An 18,521-nucleotide genomic window follows, 5' to 3' on the forward strand; every position below is an offset into this window, starting at 1 on the left:
TCTCAAACTTTCTCTCAATACAGCCATAGCTCTAGAAAGTGGAATTGAATCACACTTTTCGTACAGTCTACTGTTCGAAATACGGTCATTCAGTCGGATACCCAAAATAATCCATTGGCAATTAATCTGGAAAACATCTAACAAATCTTCCTCGGTTTTTCGGAGCGCTCATGCTTCAGAAACATACTTGATCACTGTCATAATTGTAGCTTCCAATGTTCTAATCTTAGTTTGCAGATTTATAGATGGTATTAGTTTTCATCTGTCTTATTTTTGGTTCAAATAATCTGCTATCAATTTCTGTTCTCAATTCATCAGTTTGCTGGCTGTCAAATTTGTATTTTATGGTTTTGTAATTTTAGTTGTACAAAATTAAATACAAAATCCAGTTTCATGTTTTTTTTTTTTTTAATTTAATGCTTTCAAATTTCTGCACACCGACTACAGTTGAATTTTCTATAATAGAAATACTCAGAAACTGAGGTCATTATTTACTTTTTAGCGTCGTTTATCTTTTTATATCAGACTGAATAATAATTTCGTAAATTTTTGCTTTTTCTTTGTCCTTGTTTATTATGGTACTATCAACAGGATGTTTATAATCTGCCGTATTGAACCAAACCTTTGCTTGTTGAAGTAAATTTCAGACATAAAAACAGCATCTGGAATATTCCCCCAATTGACCCCATTCAGAAGAAATTTGATTCCCCCACCCTGACTCTCACAAGGAAGAACTTTTCTTCCATAGTTAGTTGCAGACATTCATTTTATTTTTTACTTAGTAAATTTGTGAATTGGTGCCTCTGAACTGTGCAAAGGAAAAACAAACTTACTTTATTAAAACTACATTTAATCTTCATCAATGGTATATCTTATTTATAAGTATTTCCTTTAAACAGTTCTTCTATTCATATGTTTTAAAAGGCAATCGGTATATACAACAATAGTAAATGCACACTAAATACATTTGACATTTATTAGCGTTTTCTTCTTTTAGGTTGTACAAAAAAGCCCTGGTCCAGAAAAAGCCTTGGTGACCAAAGGCGATCTTGCCATAACTTTTAGAGATTGGATTACAGATCCGGATAAATGACAGAAAACTAAAAATTGACACCTACTTTCCTGAAAATCTTAGAAAAACCATTTAACTTCTCTAGTCGAAGTCCTAATGAAACTGACATCATTAGAAAGTATGAACTTCTATTTTTCGATTAGATGGAGCAGACTTTTCTACACTCCACTCCAAAATAACAATATGTTTTATTAAAATGTCTTGCTGAGATAAAAAAAGTTCAATTTACTAGTTTTTTCAACACCTTTATGGATCACTCTATCTCGTCCATAACAAGCATTTTTAGTTTGTCAGGTCAAACTATTCAGAAGAGGTTGGGCGCTCTTGCCATAACTTGTATAGCTTTGATAAAAGATCCGAATAAACGACAGAAAACTAAAAGCCGATACCTGCTTTCCTGGAAATCTTAGTAAAACCATCTAACTTCTCCTGTTCTTTGCCAGAGATAGAAACATTCGGATTTAATCGAACTTACTTCATTAGAAAGTATAAATGTTTCTTTTTTTCATTGAACGGAGCAGGTTTTTCTTTTCAAAGTTCAGGACAGGGCATTCCCTGAAAATATTCTTGTAAAACCTGCTTGGAAAACATCAAAAATCAGCTCAAAAGAAGAATCGTTGAATAATTTGATAGTTTTGGAAGTTTCCTATTGTGCTATCTGCTTTGATTGAAATTTTTGCGGACACAGGATGTACGTTATTTGTGCTGTGTTTACTTACATTGATTAGACAAGCCTCTCGTTAGCTCTTCGAACTGTTGACAAATTTAAGATCCCCTATCAATTTTTACCAAAATCAATTCGGATGCTCCCTGTTGGTGCTGGGAAAATTAACTAATAGGCCCTTTGTCTTTGAGACCGTAAGCCGACGCTGACACTCGCAAAATAAGATTTGCGGTATCGAACATTCTTAATTAAATAGTTGCTGAATACAAATTTGATACAAACAGGAGAAAATGAACTCACGTCAGAATGTTTAAGAATTGCAATGACGTGATTGATATTCACTCACCCTTGTCGAACTGTCAATCACCATTTTAGGTGTTTTTGGGGGCTCTTGTGTCTTTTAATTTGATTTAGCAGACAATTTAAGAGAAATTTATTAAGGGTGTTGGGAGGGAAAAATTAATTTTCCCGAGTAACTTGAAACTTTGAATTCTAAGGATAGTACCGGCAGTTGAATAAAATCATCCGATCTAGTTATGATAAAATCATAGGATAAAATCATCCGAACTATTATGCGCAGGTTGAATCTCAAATCCAATTTTTTGTCGGATGCTTAGTTTTCACTGCTGTGCTTGCATTTATTCAGTTGGAAATAAAACCTGATATTTAGTGGACGGATTTTGCCTAATAAATAAAAAACAAAACAAAAAACAATGACCTTCTCCCAAACATCTCCAGGGCTACAACCACCATCGAAATACTTCTCCAGCCACCCCACCTTACTTCTTCCACCCACTCATCCCCCACCCCCCCCCCCCAAAAAAAAAGTCCCCAAGAATTGATCTTTTAATCTGTTTTTAAACGGTGGGAGGTGTGGGATAAAGAAAGTATTTTTGTCTCGTGAAAGACTCTTGGCGCTAGTTCTCCTCCCTCCAATATGTGCAGATAAAACTATCAATGGTGTCCTTGACAAAGACATGAAATAGCTTCTCTCAACTTATTTTTCTGCTTTAGATAGTGCATCTTATGGATCGAATTGAACAAATCAGTTTGTCGAAAGAAGAATATTTTCATTTGAAGGCTATAGCTCTGATCAATTGCAATTGTGTTGTTGAAGAGCCAGGAAGACTTCAAGATGTGAAAGATGCTTTGATTCTTTCTTTATTTGACCTCGTTGCAGCAGTGAGGTATGTGTTACCCACGTGCGATTTTTCACTTTTTAGTTTTTTTGAATTTAGTATTTTTGTTTTAAATTCTACTTTAATCAAAACTGATTAGATTTTTTCGTGAGAGAGGGAGCACTCCTTTGCCCTTTCTTTATCAGAATAAAATCTTTTGGTAATATTTTTTAATATTTATTGTAGGTTGAAGGCTAAGATATTTGTTTCTGTTTTGGATTGCATTATTTTCAAACATGTCCACCCAAACTGCACGTTGTCTCCAAGACAACTAGGAACCACTGTATACAAGTGAAAAACTATGGATATTTACTACCCTCCCTAAACAAACGGCGTATCTCAACAGTTTCTTTTCTAACGCCACGAGACGGAGTGAAAAGCCTTTCCCTAGAGAGTTACCCCAGTAGTCACTTTTGCAGAGGCATTTCTACCTCGTAGGATGTAGGGGAGACAAGCCATTATTGGAACAAAAAATGTAACCTCTAGCGCAATTAGAGTAAAACAATTATTTTTAGTATATTTTTTCCTAACACTAAATACCGAGTGCCCTAACCCTATTCCTTTACTGCAATAACACAAGACTGGTAAGTGTTTGTATGGAATCATGTTTATTTAATATTAGACGAAACAGACCGTTTTGCGGGCTCTTTGTCTAGCAAAAGCCCTCACTTCGATGGGGCAAGATGGCCCTGACTTTGCTTGAGTGGATGCCCGGGTCTTCAGCCCTCGCAAATGTTTGTAAAAAGCCCATTCTGAGGTGAATGAAAAATATTTTTTGTTGTTCTTGGGGATTTATAATTATCTCCTAATAGAATAGCCAAGGCCCAGTGTGTTTTTACGCAGTTTGGAAGAATAGGAAGATAAGTTTGCGAACCAAGATTAGACTATTGGAAGTTACAGTAAAAAATATGGTTCTAAAGCGTGGGTGCTCCAAAACACGGAGGAGGATTTGTTAAATGCTTCCCAGAGAAATTGCCTACGGATTGTTCTGCGTACTCGGCTGAGTGACCGCATTTCAAACAACATGCTGGACCAAAAGTTTGGTTCAATTCCGCTTTCTAGGGCTGTAATGGGAGAAAGGTTGAGATGGATAGGGCATGTTCTGCGGATGAAGGATGACAAATTGCCAAAGATTGTCCTTCTCGACCAACCGTCTAGCACTAAACCAAAAGCATATCTTCCCCGAATTGGGAGGATGTCGTAAGGAAAGATTTAAGGGAAATGGGAGCTTCTTTAGAGGGAGTAAGGAGGAAGGTTTGAGTAGATTGGGATGGAGAAAGAGTGTGCGTAGCTGTGTTGGCCTCAGGCGACATGGTGCTGCAGTGAGTTGTTAGTAGTAGTATTATCTTCTTTCTCCTCTTGTTAAGTTTGCCTCCTCTTGGTTTGTGTTAAGGTTTTTTTCCACAAATTATATTGAAATTGAAATGGAACTACAAAAACTTTATGTTTCAAATGTGTTTGCGCGCTTATAACGTGTTTTAACGTTACTTAATTGCTGGTAGGAGAGACCTTCCAAAATGTTTCAGCACAGTTTATGCATATTTTGCATGTCTAAATCCTTGAGTAATTATTTTTCTTTTCTAAAAAGTCCGAAACTTAATTTAGCGAAAATCTTATGTGAAATTTTAAAATCCGGAGTCATGTCATTTTATTCTGGGTCTGACGGTGTTTTCTATCAAAGTTAAAGGGTGGTTATGACACTCATGACATACTCTTTTAAAAACACTTACGAACATTGTAGACTGGCACTCATATGTGGCTCGGGGGGGGGGGCAATACTTTAAAAAAAGCTCTAAAATAGCAAATTACATGGAAAATTCAAAAAGCTCTGGATAAAACCCTAAAACCACAAGATCCCACGGTCCTAATCATGCCCCAAATTGGGATTGAACTTATTATTAACTTATAATACATAACTGTTATAATCTGGAAGGGTTGTCGTTAGCAGTCTTGGGAGACAAGACAAGACAAAATAGTTTTTCACCTGGGTAAAGTGACTTTTCAGATAATCTGTAATTTTTTTCCAGAAAATAGATGAGTTTGGTAAAGACAAAAAATATAAACAGTTTGAACTGTAATGAAAGAAAAATATTTCTATAGTAACTTGGGCGTGGGGAAGACCTAAGATAAGACGAATGAGGCAACTGCCCTAGATTTCATGCTTCGACAATCCTTTTCTTTCCTCTTATAAGTTAGACTTTAAACTCAATTCTGAATGAAACAATTCAAAATCTACGCTCGGGATATACTATATCTCTAATATGTTCTTTGGGGGTGTGTTTTAACTCAAAATGTTAATGACAGGCAGTGGCTTAGCTATTAAGGGAGATCGAGGAAAAGAAACAAAACCTGAAATGATAAAAATACTAAGGATGTACAACAAAAATTGTTTAGATTATTAATTTCATTATCCCTCTTATAGTTAACCTTTCTCATAGTTAGAAATTGCTCTCGTACCATCTCAGTTTAAACCGCTCCAAAAGTGGAATCCTGATTACGCTCCTGGCTCTACACCTTGCTGTTACTGCTACAAGCTCTGCTTTGGTGGACTTACTCTGTCCTCATAGAGAGGATTAAAATATTTATTTTAGGAATTTAATTAGGATTTATTCCTTTTTCATATATACCCTATCATTTCATTATGAGATTTTTTTTGCAGGACATGTCCGTCAAAGTTAAACTGATAAGTTAAGATGTAAGGGCTTTTACGGTGATTTACATTTAATTTTTTCTGTAAATTGGTTTATTGTTAATGGTAACGAAAAAATAAATGTAGTGCAAGCGATACTAAAAAGAGAGATGAAGTAGATACTAACTTCATTGGGTGGAGGAGGAGTCGCAGCCACTCTTTGCAGTTAACTCTGTAAGAGCTTGTCGCGAAAAAAGAAAGCTCCGTGGGAATTTAAAACAGAAGCCTTTATAGTTTATTTTGAGCTGAATCTTACATCACTATAAGTATTAGAAATTAAAATCTTTTAAGTGAAGAAGTGATGTAAAGAAGTGTTTAAGGTTTTTAAGTGAAGAAGTTAGAAATCTAGGCATTATAATTAAATAACTATTAGAAATATAGTATACAAATATTAAATATGTATTAGTATTAGCATGTAATTTTTCAAATCTGTCCATCACCAAGACTCAGCGTGCTGCTGAGTCTAAGCAATCTCTGTCTCTCTATATATTCCTGCATGCAAATATTATGCTACGGTACTATGTGGAGGGATAGGATTACTCTCTTATCCTTTTCTCCTTCATTTTCCTTTCACAAATGAGATAACTTTTCGCAACTAAGCAATAGGTCTTCTCTATTCATTTTTTTTTCCAAAGTCAAAAGATAAGATTATTCTTAGCAATTAATTAGTAGACCTGATCTTTTTTTTCTTTATTTTATTTCCGAAAACGACGTAACCTTTTACTAAATTTACATTTCTACGAAACTTACATTGGTGGTTTACTCGAAGTTTTATATTGGTAAAGAACTTGAAACTGAGATAGATGGCGTAGGTTAAATTTTTAAAGTAGAATATACCAACCAGGAAGTTCATATTTCTCAAAGATCATGACAAAGCTTTTGCAGAAGCCTCAAAGCTTGTGATACGTTTACCAGCTCCTTTTGTCTTTGGGGTAAATGAACGAGTCGTGAAAATTATAGTTTTGATATGAATCTAACCAAATACTTAGTTGAATTATTGATGACATTTGATATTTGTTCCTTTACAAATATCTGGTTTTGTAGTTTATTGTAGCCTAAAGTTTGAACTTTTTGCATCAGGTAATAAACAAAGTATCTGGTGATATAACACGGTGTCAGTGGTGGATCCAGAGGGGGGGGACGAGGGCCCCCCCAACGTAGTCTGAAGTAGTGTCATTTACTTAAATAACGCAAGTTTGCGTTAACTTAATCTTGGTCCTAACGCAAGTTTATCAGATCAACCTATTTTGTCCCCCCCCTCGAAAAAAAATCCCGGATCCGCCCCTGCACGGTGCCCCCATGGTGCCCGAACCCCTGTCCCGTAGTACCTGCGTAAGTGGTACTCTGGGACAAAAGGCCCTCTAAAAAACTGATTATCCCAGCCTTCAGTATAGTTACAAAAATCTGAAATGAATCTCGGTGATAGACAAATGATTTTACTAAAGATTGCTGTCTGAAATAAGACAATCGAACCATTATTCTCAAAGCTATTCTTATTTAAGTTAAAGTTCGCCAAAATTTCGAGGAGGAAAATGTAGTTCTTTTAAATCTAGAGAAAATACCAAAAAAGGTAGATTTCAATGAAAATACCAAAAAATGTATTTATCGAAATATAGGGGGCCGACGATCTAGGGGGAAAGTTCCCCCTGGCTTTCCTGCTAGCAAGCATTATTTTCCAAGTATGTGTAAAAATACACTCTACCTCTCTCTCCCAGAATAAATTTATAATGCGACCCCACTGGAAATACGTAGTATTATGGAAAATGAATTTGTCGGTTTTCTCTCAATTTATTGATTTTCTGCTATTTATTTTCTAATTGTTTCGTTTCCGCAAGCGATGTAGTTTAGTACGAAATTCAATTTTATAGAAGGATTATGAGATTCTTTCTAAGAAGAGAAATGTGTAGTCTCTTAGGAAACAGAATTCTTGTTGCTAGTCTAAATTAGGTCAGAAAAGAAGAATTACTAGTACTATTATTTGTTCTGAACATGTTGAATGTAATTAAAGCAGCGTATTCAAGTTAGTTGATGCAAAGAAACGATTCATGTCTTGAATTAAGACAAATGTACTTAAAATTTTGCTATGCACTGCCACTCTTCGTGTATTAAACCGAAAATCTTAAATTGTTGGTTTGTTCTTTTACATATTATAAATTTCATGCAGGGTTTGCGACCTTGTTCCTGGATATAAAAGCCATATTACACTCGGCGCCCATTTTCACGGGGATAAGAGTTGGATAGAAGTCATCCATCCACGGGAACCTATGTTTTCGCGGTTAATTCGGTCACGAAAAGTATGTTTTGCTTCAACTCTGCCTTGACAACGCAGTAGCCCCAGATGGAGAAATCCACTTTTTTTTTTACCAAGTAGTTGTTTTCGCAAGGATATGGGATAAATAAGAGCTCAACTGCCATCCTAGTGAAAATGGGCCCTTAAAAACGAGTTTAAACTCCTAACCAGACATTAACGAAATATAAAATCCTCCATTGCCCGACTGACCACCCCTCCTCCACACACACATACACAAAAAGAAAAGCTTATTAATGATATTTTACTCAAAAAAATCATGGGAATTAAGTTTAATTTTATTAGCCCCTTCCAAGACTTTTTAAGACGACTATAGTTTTCACTACAATAAATGTTTGGCTACTGCCCGTTTCCCTAACCGTAAAAGTATAAAGTCAACTGCGTATTCGGCGTTTTACTAAAACTAATTATATTACAAATATTTTCTTTTGTAGTTATTACAACATTGAAAATAAACATAAAAATTTCAGTAAAAATAAATTTTGAACTGATGAGCTTTGAGCAATTAATATCATTATATACCAAATTGTCAGTTTAATTTTAGTTCTTTCCAAGGCTGTTCAAGACAAATATAGTTCCACTACAAGCAAGAGTTTGAAAACTGCCCCCTTCCCTAACTGTAAAAGCCTACTCCGTCATTGGCGCTTCACTGAAAACGAATTATATTACAAACATTTTCTTTTCCAGTTATTACAGCATTGAAAATGAAAACAAAAATTATAGTGAAATAAAATCTTGTACTGATCCTTCATCAATTAATATCATTATATATCAAATATTCAGTTCAAAACACATATAGTTTTCAGTAAAGAGCCAATGACGAAGTAGATTTTAGATCTTTACAGTGAGAGAAGGAGGCAATATCCAAACTCTTGTTTGTAGTGATTTTTGTTCGTTTCAAGCTGGATTTTCGTATTCAATTTAAGTTTCACTCGTTTTAACATCTATGTATATTAGTACCTGTTGCTTGTTTGTTATTATGGTTGTTTATTTAATTTATGTTCGTTTTGGGATTCATTTATACTTCAATAGCAAAATATATTTGGTCATTTTAAGCTTGATTTGCGCATTTAAATTAAGCTTTACTCGTTTTAAGATCTATTTATTCATTTATATTAGTAGCTTTTGTATGTTTTTTTACTGATAGTTTATTTAATTTCTGTTCGTTTTTGGATTTCACTTATTGTTTAATAATAATTTCTGGTCGTTTTGAGTTTGAGTTATTGTAGGTTTCTAATTCTTCTGATCTTAAGTTTAATACGGCCTTTACTTTTCTTTTAAAAACGATTTTTTTTTATTTTTTTTTTATTAATTTAATAAATAAGTGTAATATCTCGGTCAATTTTCTATTGGGTTTTTGTGTAATCTGTTTTTTAGAAGTCAAGATAATAATCTTCATTTAAAGCCTTAAGGTTGATTCACACAAGTCTGTTGATTATCTATAACATGCTACTATTATATTCTAAATTTACATGTTTGCTTATTTGTATAACGTTGTATTTCTAATCGTTTATGATTAAGTTGAAGGGGCCGTGTATGTTTTTAAGGGGACAGAAGATTGACTGAGCTAACTAATTTAGAAGGTCCTTTTTCGTGTGCATTTGGTGAAAATTTTCAAGCTGTTTTTTTTTAAAGATTTTGATTTTCAGTGTCTTTCGAGGCACATTTTTTACAACAGCTATTTTAATTACAAGTTTGACTCAATATATGTTCATCCAATATCAAACATATGGAACATATTAACTCAATATGTTCATCCAAGTATGTATTAGGAATAAAAAAAATGTTCATAACACCTATCGAATATTGAAGCTACCCAAATACGAAGTGCGTTGTTCATTTTGTGTTTTTTGCATTGAAATATGTTTAATGAATGAAAAAAAAACATAACAGAAACACATAACAAATTCTTTTTGTATTGGTGCATATTTTAGTCCATAATAATGATAGACTCTTAAAATACACCGCGATCTCATCGGTTTTCCAGCCTCCACTTTAAACCACCATTTAGTTTTTTATTGTTTTAAAAAACAAAGTTGTGAAACATAGTCAATATTTGGCGTAAAGAGCGAGGCGTTTAGAAGGGTACAGCCCCTTTCATAAACGGAATAACATCTGTTCGTTTTAAGTTTTAATGTCGCTCCTTACTTTCAGTTAAAAAAAATTGTTTTTATTTTATTTAATATAATCGAGGTTTATTGTTCAAAATGGAAATTTCTTATGTTATAAGTGATAATCTTTTGAATGAGGTTAGTAGTAGATAAACCCTCCCCTAGTTTTTCTGTCCCCCTCCACCCCAAGATTTTCGAAATACTATCTTTTGGATTTTCATTGATAAATGCCCTTTTTTGTATTTCGATTGAAAATAAAACAACAAAAAAAAACACAAAAATGCCCTCTATATTCTGAAAAATACGTCTTGCTCTCTCCCCCTTATATTCTTTGAATTGACCCCCTTGTAGCAGGCCTTGAAAATACGTAAAATGCAGCGTATGATAGTCTTTAAATGATAATATTGGAAGTACTTGGAACGTTGAGCCTAAAAATTTGGGCGCTTTATTGTGTAGTGATTTTCAGTGTATGGCACACCCGGGTAAATTTATTTTAACACAAAAGGAAGTTCCCATGGTATATGTTCATGTTTTTTCTTATTTATTCTAAATCGAATTCCCTATTCTTTCTAGGAATACATCGAGCCCGCTGGCTGCGTCTCAACTTTTGCTTATCTTACCTAGTTTACGACAAGCTGATGGAATTGTAAGGGAAACATGGAAGAAAATACGGAGGCAAGGTCGCGTAGCAATGAACAAGTTATTCTTAGAGATGCTAGAACCGAGTGTGCGATAGAAGAAGACATCGTTGTCATAATTGGTGCTTGTGATATACCTCTAAACTTTTGACGTTATTTGAAAATTTCTAAGCAGATCATAAACACGAAAACACTATTTTTACTCAAATCGACTGACGGAAGGCCATTATAGGACATTCAAAACCACCATGATTTTCACCACGATTGACGCTTTAGTTTTGTATATAATAAGTGTATTTAAATCGGTTCCTTAAAATGTGGCATTCTCAATAAATGGCAATACTTAGGTTCATTCAAAATATAAATAGGTATACATTTTTCATGTTGCTCTTAAATAGTTGTTTATTTTTAAGTCTACTGAACGTTAAGTTTTGCAATCGATTGTTAATCTATCCAAGGGACAGAATTTATTCTTTACCGAAAACTCCTCAAAAGTGATTTTAAAGCAAGATTTCCATAGCGGCATCTTCCCTATTGGGAGAATTCCTATTTACGTCCGTATTTCTTTGTACAAAGAAAAATCGAATCTCTATCTTAATGTGTTCATATAAAAAGCCTGTGATTTTCAGCCCCTTCGTTTCCCAATGGACTAAGATTCACGAATTGAGTTTTCTATTTACAGAGAAGAGATATTTTCAGAAATGAGATGTTTTCTAGGCGCAATTAGATTGTCTAAATTAATTCGTTGTCGTAATTGATATTATCGATGTGTCAATAATTCTGAATTGTTATTCTTACGCAATAAAAAATGGTGCTATATTGCAAATCTTCTTACAAAAAGGAATTGCAGTTTTAGTTTACGCAAAGGTAGCTAGACTCCTAAAAGGACGAGTTTACTGAGTTTACTGCTATTACTACTACTAACAACTCACCACAGCACCAAGCCGCCTGAGGTCAACACAGCTCCGTACGCTCCTCCTCCATCCAATCTGTTCAAAGCCCCCCTCTTTACATCCTCTCAGGAAGTTCCCATTTCCCTTAAATCTTCCTTTATGACTTCCTCCCACCCCAATGGCGGACGGCATGCTTTCCGTTTAGCCCTAAACGGTTGACCGAAAAGGATAATATTCGGCAATCTGACATCCTTCATCCGCAGAACGTGCCCTAGCCATCTCAACCTTTCTCTCATTATAGCCCTAGAAAGCGGGATTGAACCAAACTTTTCGTACAGCCTATTGTTTGAAATGCGGTCAGTCAGCCGGGTACCCAGAACAATCCGTAGGCCATTTCTCTGGAAAACATCTAGGAAATGTTCATCCGCTTTTCGGAGCGTCCATTCTTCAGAACCAGATTTGATCACTGTCATCATTGTAGCTTCCAATAGTCTAACTCGCTAGGGTCGATTCAGTTGCCTCAAGTAACGTTTTAGCTCAACGATTATATTCATAAAAATATGCAATATTCAACCCTTTAGGAAGAATTTGGCTTTCTCTAGGCTATACCAAAAGCTATACCAGTTGCTAAAGGTGTATCCAGACTCCTCGTACTGTTTCTCTAACACAACTTCTAGGAAACTTTGGGAACACACGGTTATCTCCACAATTTTTAAATTAGAATATCGTACATTACAATTAAACTATCTTAAGTTAAATCATCTTTATTCTCTTTCATTTAAATCTAAAAAAAATTAGTTTATTTATAAAGTTTGTCATATAGGGACTCGTTGCAACAGTTATTTGCTATTAATGATGCAGTGATAAAAGAAAGATTTTGTGGTAGGATGTGAACTGGAATAGTTTCTATTTTATAATCTTCAAAATTATTATTTTAAATAGAAGATACGAAGACCTGGAAACAAATATAAAAAGTGTGAACATTGTTGTAATTTAATATTTCCTAAATTCCTCGTTATATGTTGAAACATGGAAATTTCAAAGTCAAATTATAAAAAAGAGTCTAGATTATTTTATTTTTTATTATTTCATGAACACTTAGAAATTACTAAAGGTGTATCCAGACTCCTCGTACTGTTTCTCTAACACATATTCTAGGTAACTTAGGGAATACTTGGCCATGTTTCAATTTTTAAATTAGTTTATCCTACATTACAATTAAATTATCTTAAATTAAATCATCTTTATTCACTTTCATTCAAATCTAAAAAAAGTTCTGTTTATTTTTAAAGTTTGTCGTATATGGACTCGATACAACAATTATTTGTCATTAATGATGCAGTGACAAAAGAAAGATTTTGTGGTAGGATATGAACTGGAATAGAGTGTATTTTATAATCTTAAAAATTATTAATTTAATTAGAGAAAATGAAGACTTGGAAACAAACACAAAAAGAGTAAATATTGTTGTAATTTAATATTTTCTAAATTTCTCGTTATATGCTGAAACATGAAAATTTCACAGTCAAATAATAAAAGAGAGTCTAGATTTTTTTTTTTTTATTCATTGTTCATGAGCACCTAGACATTACATTCTTTTAATGTTGCATGAAATAACAAATTTGGGTGTGGTTTTGAGCATAAAATCACAAACGTATTTTTGAACTTTGTGCCAATTCGCTTCAGAAATTTAGGAATAGTTAAAAAATAATTATATTCCTCGCCTTCAAAAAGACCGCTTATGATATTTCCTGTAAATTCAGTGATGTGTGCAAATAAGCGTATTAAGCACATGCTTAATAAGAATGAACCCATTACAAGATTTATTTATTACTAGTGCTATAGCAAAAAAAAGGCCTATGATGGGAGTTAACCTGGATTTTTTGTTGTTGGGGCGGGGTCAATTTTTTTTTGTTTTTTACAAAACGCAACAAAATTTCGCTCACATGTATTTTAATATATTAAATTTCGTACACATGATACTTTTGTACGAGTGGGACGATCTTTTTTGGGGGAGGGATTCAAAACCGATACAGTTAATATTTATTATTAGTACCAGGGGACCAAGCATCGCTCGGTTAAAAGACAGTTTTTAAAAAATATCTTTCGAAAAACAATATTCGTTCCCTGAAGACGGTTCTGAAAATTCTCTTTTCTTTTTGGAGGAAAGTTGTGAAATACGATATCAGGTTGTGTGTAAATAAGCTTATTAAGTGCTTGCACAACGAGCATGAACGCATTGCAAGATTTATGTACTATAAATGATATAGCGATAAAAAAAACCTTATGACGGGATTTGAACTGGACTCAGGGGCGGATCCAGGATTTTTCTTAGGGGGGGGGGGGACAAAATAGGTTGATCCCAAAAAAATTTTTATGGGGGTTGGGCAAAATAGGTTGATCCGATAAATTTGCGTTATGATTAATTAACCCAAACTTGAGTTAATTAAGTAAATTACACTACTTTAGACTACGCTGGGGGGCGCGCCCCCCCTCGCTCTCCTGGATCCACCACTGACTGGACTAGGGTATATTTATCTTTTACTCTAAGTAATGTTACTATAATAAGTTAATAGCAAAATATGGACCTAAACTTTTTTGTCAATGACCTGTTTGCGACTTGTTATCAATATTCTGCTGTTACCCCTTCAATGGTGGTCTTATTCCTTTAATGGGAGGATCGTTTCAATGGAGGACTATGATTTGCAACACATTTTCACCGTCGCATCTCAAATTCCTTCAAAATTGTTGTTATCTTAGCGGGAAAAATCCTAAAAATGAATGTTGTAGCTTTCTAATAATCTACTTTCCAAATGTAAAAACAATGCTTTTATCATGAAAACCCTCTGTGTATATATTTAAGTTGGGATATGTAATCTTTCAAATAAAAAAAATTTAAATTTTGATTATTTTTGCAAAATATGTATAAGAGCAATATAATTTATCGTCTTTGTAACTTCAATCTTGGCTAGTAACTTTATCCGTATCATCCTTCCTAGATCCTCTTATTTTGCTTTTTACCCTTACTTTGACTTTCCTGTTTTTCCTCTCACTCCTAGGTTTTTCTTTTCTCTTTGTTCTAATTATCATAATCAAAGACGAATTGAAAAAAAAATTTGAAAATTCAATTTAGTAAAATATTAATTTTGTTCTGTTTAGAATAGAAAATATTCTAGGATAGAAAAATAATTCCGAATTTTTTTTCTAAATAAAGAAAACCTTTAGAATAGAATATAAGTTAAAATATAGTATATTCTAAGACGAATTTAACAGAAAAAATTTAAAAATACTACTTTTTTAATATTTTTGTTCTTATTGTGTGTCATCGACTACATAATTGTAGTTTTTCAAATATAGGAAACCTTTAAAGTAGAATATAAGTTAAAATATAAAATGTTCCAAGACGGAGTCTCCCCCCCCCCAAAAAAAAAATAAAATCAATTTGAAAAATACTAGTTTTTTTTATATTTTTGTTCTCATAACGTGCCATCGACTACATAATTATAATTTTGAAAATATGCAACAGAAGACGATGGTGTAAAGAAAGGGGGAAATTAATTAAAGGAATCTGCAAAATTGAACAGGCTCAATTCCTAAAAACATCAAAACCTACAGGACTGTCGAGAAAAAAAAGGGCTCTATGGACAAATTTCTTTCTATATCTCGGTAATCAAGTACGAACATTGAGCGTCCAGTCTGTAATATTTCTAAAAGCACCCGTCTGGACATGTAAATGTCAACTTTGCAATGTTTATTACTTATGAAACTTTTACTTACGAATATTGAGCGTCCAGTCTTTAATATTACGAAAAGCATACTTCTGGACATGTGAATGTTAATTCTACAATGTCTATTGCTTGGAAATTTCAAAACAACAAAAATATGAGAAGTGTGGACCCACCTTTAGGATTTTTGTTTTATTTAATTTTAACAAATTGTTAATATTGTTTGTACTATAGAGTTTGATTTGATGTCAGTTGTGCTATTTGGAATTAAAATTCGGATCTATTTTTAAACTCTCTTTTTGTGTTGACTTTTAAAGTTAGCTTAATTTTATTCTAGCGACTTCAACAATTACGACTATCAGTGTTGTAAGCCACCAAATGGAGGCCAATGAGCCCATAAATATATTTAAATTTCTTTCATTATTAATTGTATTAATTGTAATTTTATTCATTACTGTACATAGTAACTGTATTGTGTAATACTACACAGTGAATTATCATTACATAAAAAAAAAAGAAAATTGTCATTAATACCCAAGTCTAATCTAAGCAGTATATGTATTGACGACAAAAGATTTTAAAGAGAAGAATTTATTATTATTGTTTTCCTAAAAAAAAAATATCTCTTTTGCTAATTTTATTTTCAAAACTAAAAATTTCTCTTTAAACTAATAATAGCGAAACCTAGCTATAGAACTAATATAAATAAACTTGCTGGTAGTATTTCCATGTATTGTTATCACTATGCAAAACTAGCGCTTTATAAAAAAAAAAACGGAGTAGAAGCATAAAGCGCTTTAGGATGAACAAAATTGCGTGCACGCCCCCCCCCGCAATGAAATTTGGAATCGAGAGAAGTGTTCTTTTGTAGCATGGTGATTACTTAGGATAACTAAATTGAATTAAATTAGCACAAAGATATTATTGGTATAAAACAGCCAGAAAATGGGGATCATTACTTTCAAAGGGTATGAAGAACTAAACTAATGGAAATTCCAATTAACAGAGGATTTTGATGCACATTCAGCCCATGATCAAAACACCTTATTAGAATCCATTGCATTTGATTTCCGTTGGAGATAGCCCATGACAAGCATTCTCTTTCAAATCGATCGGTTTTTATTGGCTGTTTGTGCGCATTAAGCTGTATCGAACACAGGGTTAAATAAAATCCACAAACTATTTAGCTTTGCATAATATGGATTGGATCTTACGAGAAAGGGCTGGTGTTTTGTACGTTGCGTTAAAATTAGTCTGAATAATAATAAAAAAAAAAAAAAAAAAAAAAAAAAAAAGTTTGTCGTATATGGACTCGATACAACAATTATTTGTCATCAATGATGCAGTGACAAAAGAACGATTTGTGATTCAGTGACAAAAGGGCTAAGAGTTATATAAGTTGCTTATTGTCAACATGTAGTTTTTATGGAAGGGGTTGTTGTCTAGACTTTGAAGGGGAATAATTAGATTGGAAATCGAAAGTTCTAGTGCCATTTTTAAGAGTCAAAAGTGGTCGGAGGGCAACCAGCCCCCAAGCCCTTTTTTTAGAAACTAAAACTTAAAATAGTTGTTTTCTGTATATTGAATTTAATAATGTATTTCTATTTTGTCATTGAAAGTTTCTCTATGTAGTAGAAATTTTCTTTTTAAATTATTTGTCTTGCAATGTTCAAGCGAGTGAATATCAGGGTTTCTTTCATTAAAAAAAAATCGAAATACTTATCAAAAGTATTAACTGAATAAATGTTTATGACTAGCCTAAGAAAAGAAAAAAAAATATTAAAAAAGGAAAGGGAAAGGAATCTGTAGAACTCTTGAAAAAAAAAACAATACTACAGGCCCTCCTACTCTATTTCGAAGGTCTCCCACGAGAATTCCAAGATTTGAGGTTTTTCTAAACTCGAATACTTTTTTTTAGAAACAAGGTTCCAGTTTGTTTACGTTTTGTAAACATTGTCACTGTTTTTCCAGTTATCCTCCCTTTAATGTATGCACCATTCAATATTCAAACTTATTTACACAAAAATTTAGATTCAATTCATTGGTAGACGGAAAATAACGCCAGAGCGAAGGTAGTTTATCGAGCTCAGGAAGTCAAATTATTGAATAGTGAAGGTCCAGTTTGTTTTTTCACAGTTTTTTTTTTAAGAATAGGAAGATAAGTCTTTAAACCAAGACTAAAATTTTAGAAGCTATGGTAATGACAGTGGTGAAACAGAAGACAAAGGAAGATTTGTTAAATGTTTTCCAGAGAAATTGTCTACGGTTAGTTTTGTGTATCCGCTGGACTCGCCATGTCAAACAACAAACTTTACGAAAAATGTATTCTATTCCCATTTCTTGGCATAACGGGAGAAAGGTTGAGATGACACTTTTTGTATGAAGGATGATAAATTTTCTTTTTGGCAATCGAAAAATAAATCCGAACGTTCTTTTTGGCCATTCATCTGGGGCCATGCAGGCCCCAAGGATTTAAAGATAAACGAAACTTCTCGGTAGAGGGAAAAGAGTGAGGTTTTGAATAAAAGGGTGGACGAGGAGCGTATGCAGCTTTATTGGCCTCAGGTGGCATAATGCTGCAGTGAGTAATGAACAGTAGTAGTATATATATATATATATATATATATATATATATATATATATATATATATATATATATATATATATATATATATATATATATATATATATATATATATATATATATATATATATATATATATATATATATATATATATATATATATATATATATATATATATATATATATATATATATATATATATATATATATATATATATATATATATATATATATGTGTGTGTGTGTGTGTGTGTGTGTGTGTGTGTGTGTGTGTGTGTGTGTGTGTGTATATATATATATATATATATATATATATATATATATATATATATATATATATATATATATATATATATATATATATATATATATATATAGAATCGGTTCGATACAAAAGAATCGGTTTTTTATGCTGATTTCAAATATATAAAGGTATTTATGCGTTATGTATAACACAGCGCTATACACGAAAGAAGTCAACTTTGGCTAATGCTAATGAAATAAAATAGGATGAATATATAATAGTTTAGAAACAAATTTGGGCTATATATTTGCACATTAGGGGAAGGAAGGGGGGGGGGATAAAGCATAGCATATATTTAATACGTAACCTAACCTAGGTACCTCCCCCCTAAACCCCAGAAAACAATAGTTTAAA

General features: G+C 32.9%; 1 protein-coding gene across 4 annotated transcripts in view; it reads left to right on the forward strand.

Moving 5' to 3' along the window:
• ERR (estrogen-related receptor) overlaps positions 1–14,990 on the forward strand; it is a 218,498-nt gene extending 203,508 nt beyond the window's left edge. For all 4 annotated transcript variants that reach the window (XM_089092496.1, XM_089092495.1, XM_089092497.1 and 1 more), the window contains 2 exons: positions 2,751–2,923; positions 10,596–14,990. In XM_089092496.1, coding sequence (XP_088948622.1) covers positions 2,751–2,923; positions 10,596–10,758 — 336 coding nt within the window. In that variant the 3' untranslated portion in view covers positions 10,759–14,990. The remainder of the gene's footprint in view (positions 1–2,750; positions 2,924–10,595) is intronic.
• The last annotated feature ends 3,531 nt before the right edge of the window (positions 14,991–18,521 follow it).

The sequence above is a fragment of the Artemia sp. Qi Xiang Cuo genome, chromosome 7, assembly GCF_049724085.1.
Source record: "Artemia sp. Qi Xiang Cuo chromosome 7, ASM4972408v1, whole genome shotgun sequence".
Lineage (NCBI taxonomy): Eukaryota > Metazoa > Arthropoda > Branchiopoda > Anostraca > Artemiidae > Artemia > Artemia sp. Qi Xiang Cuo.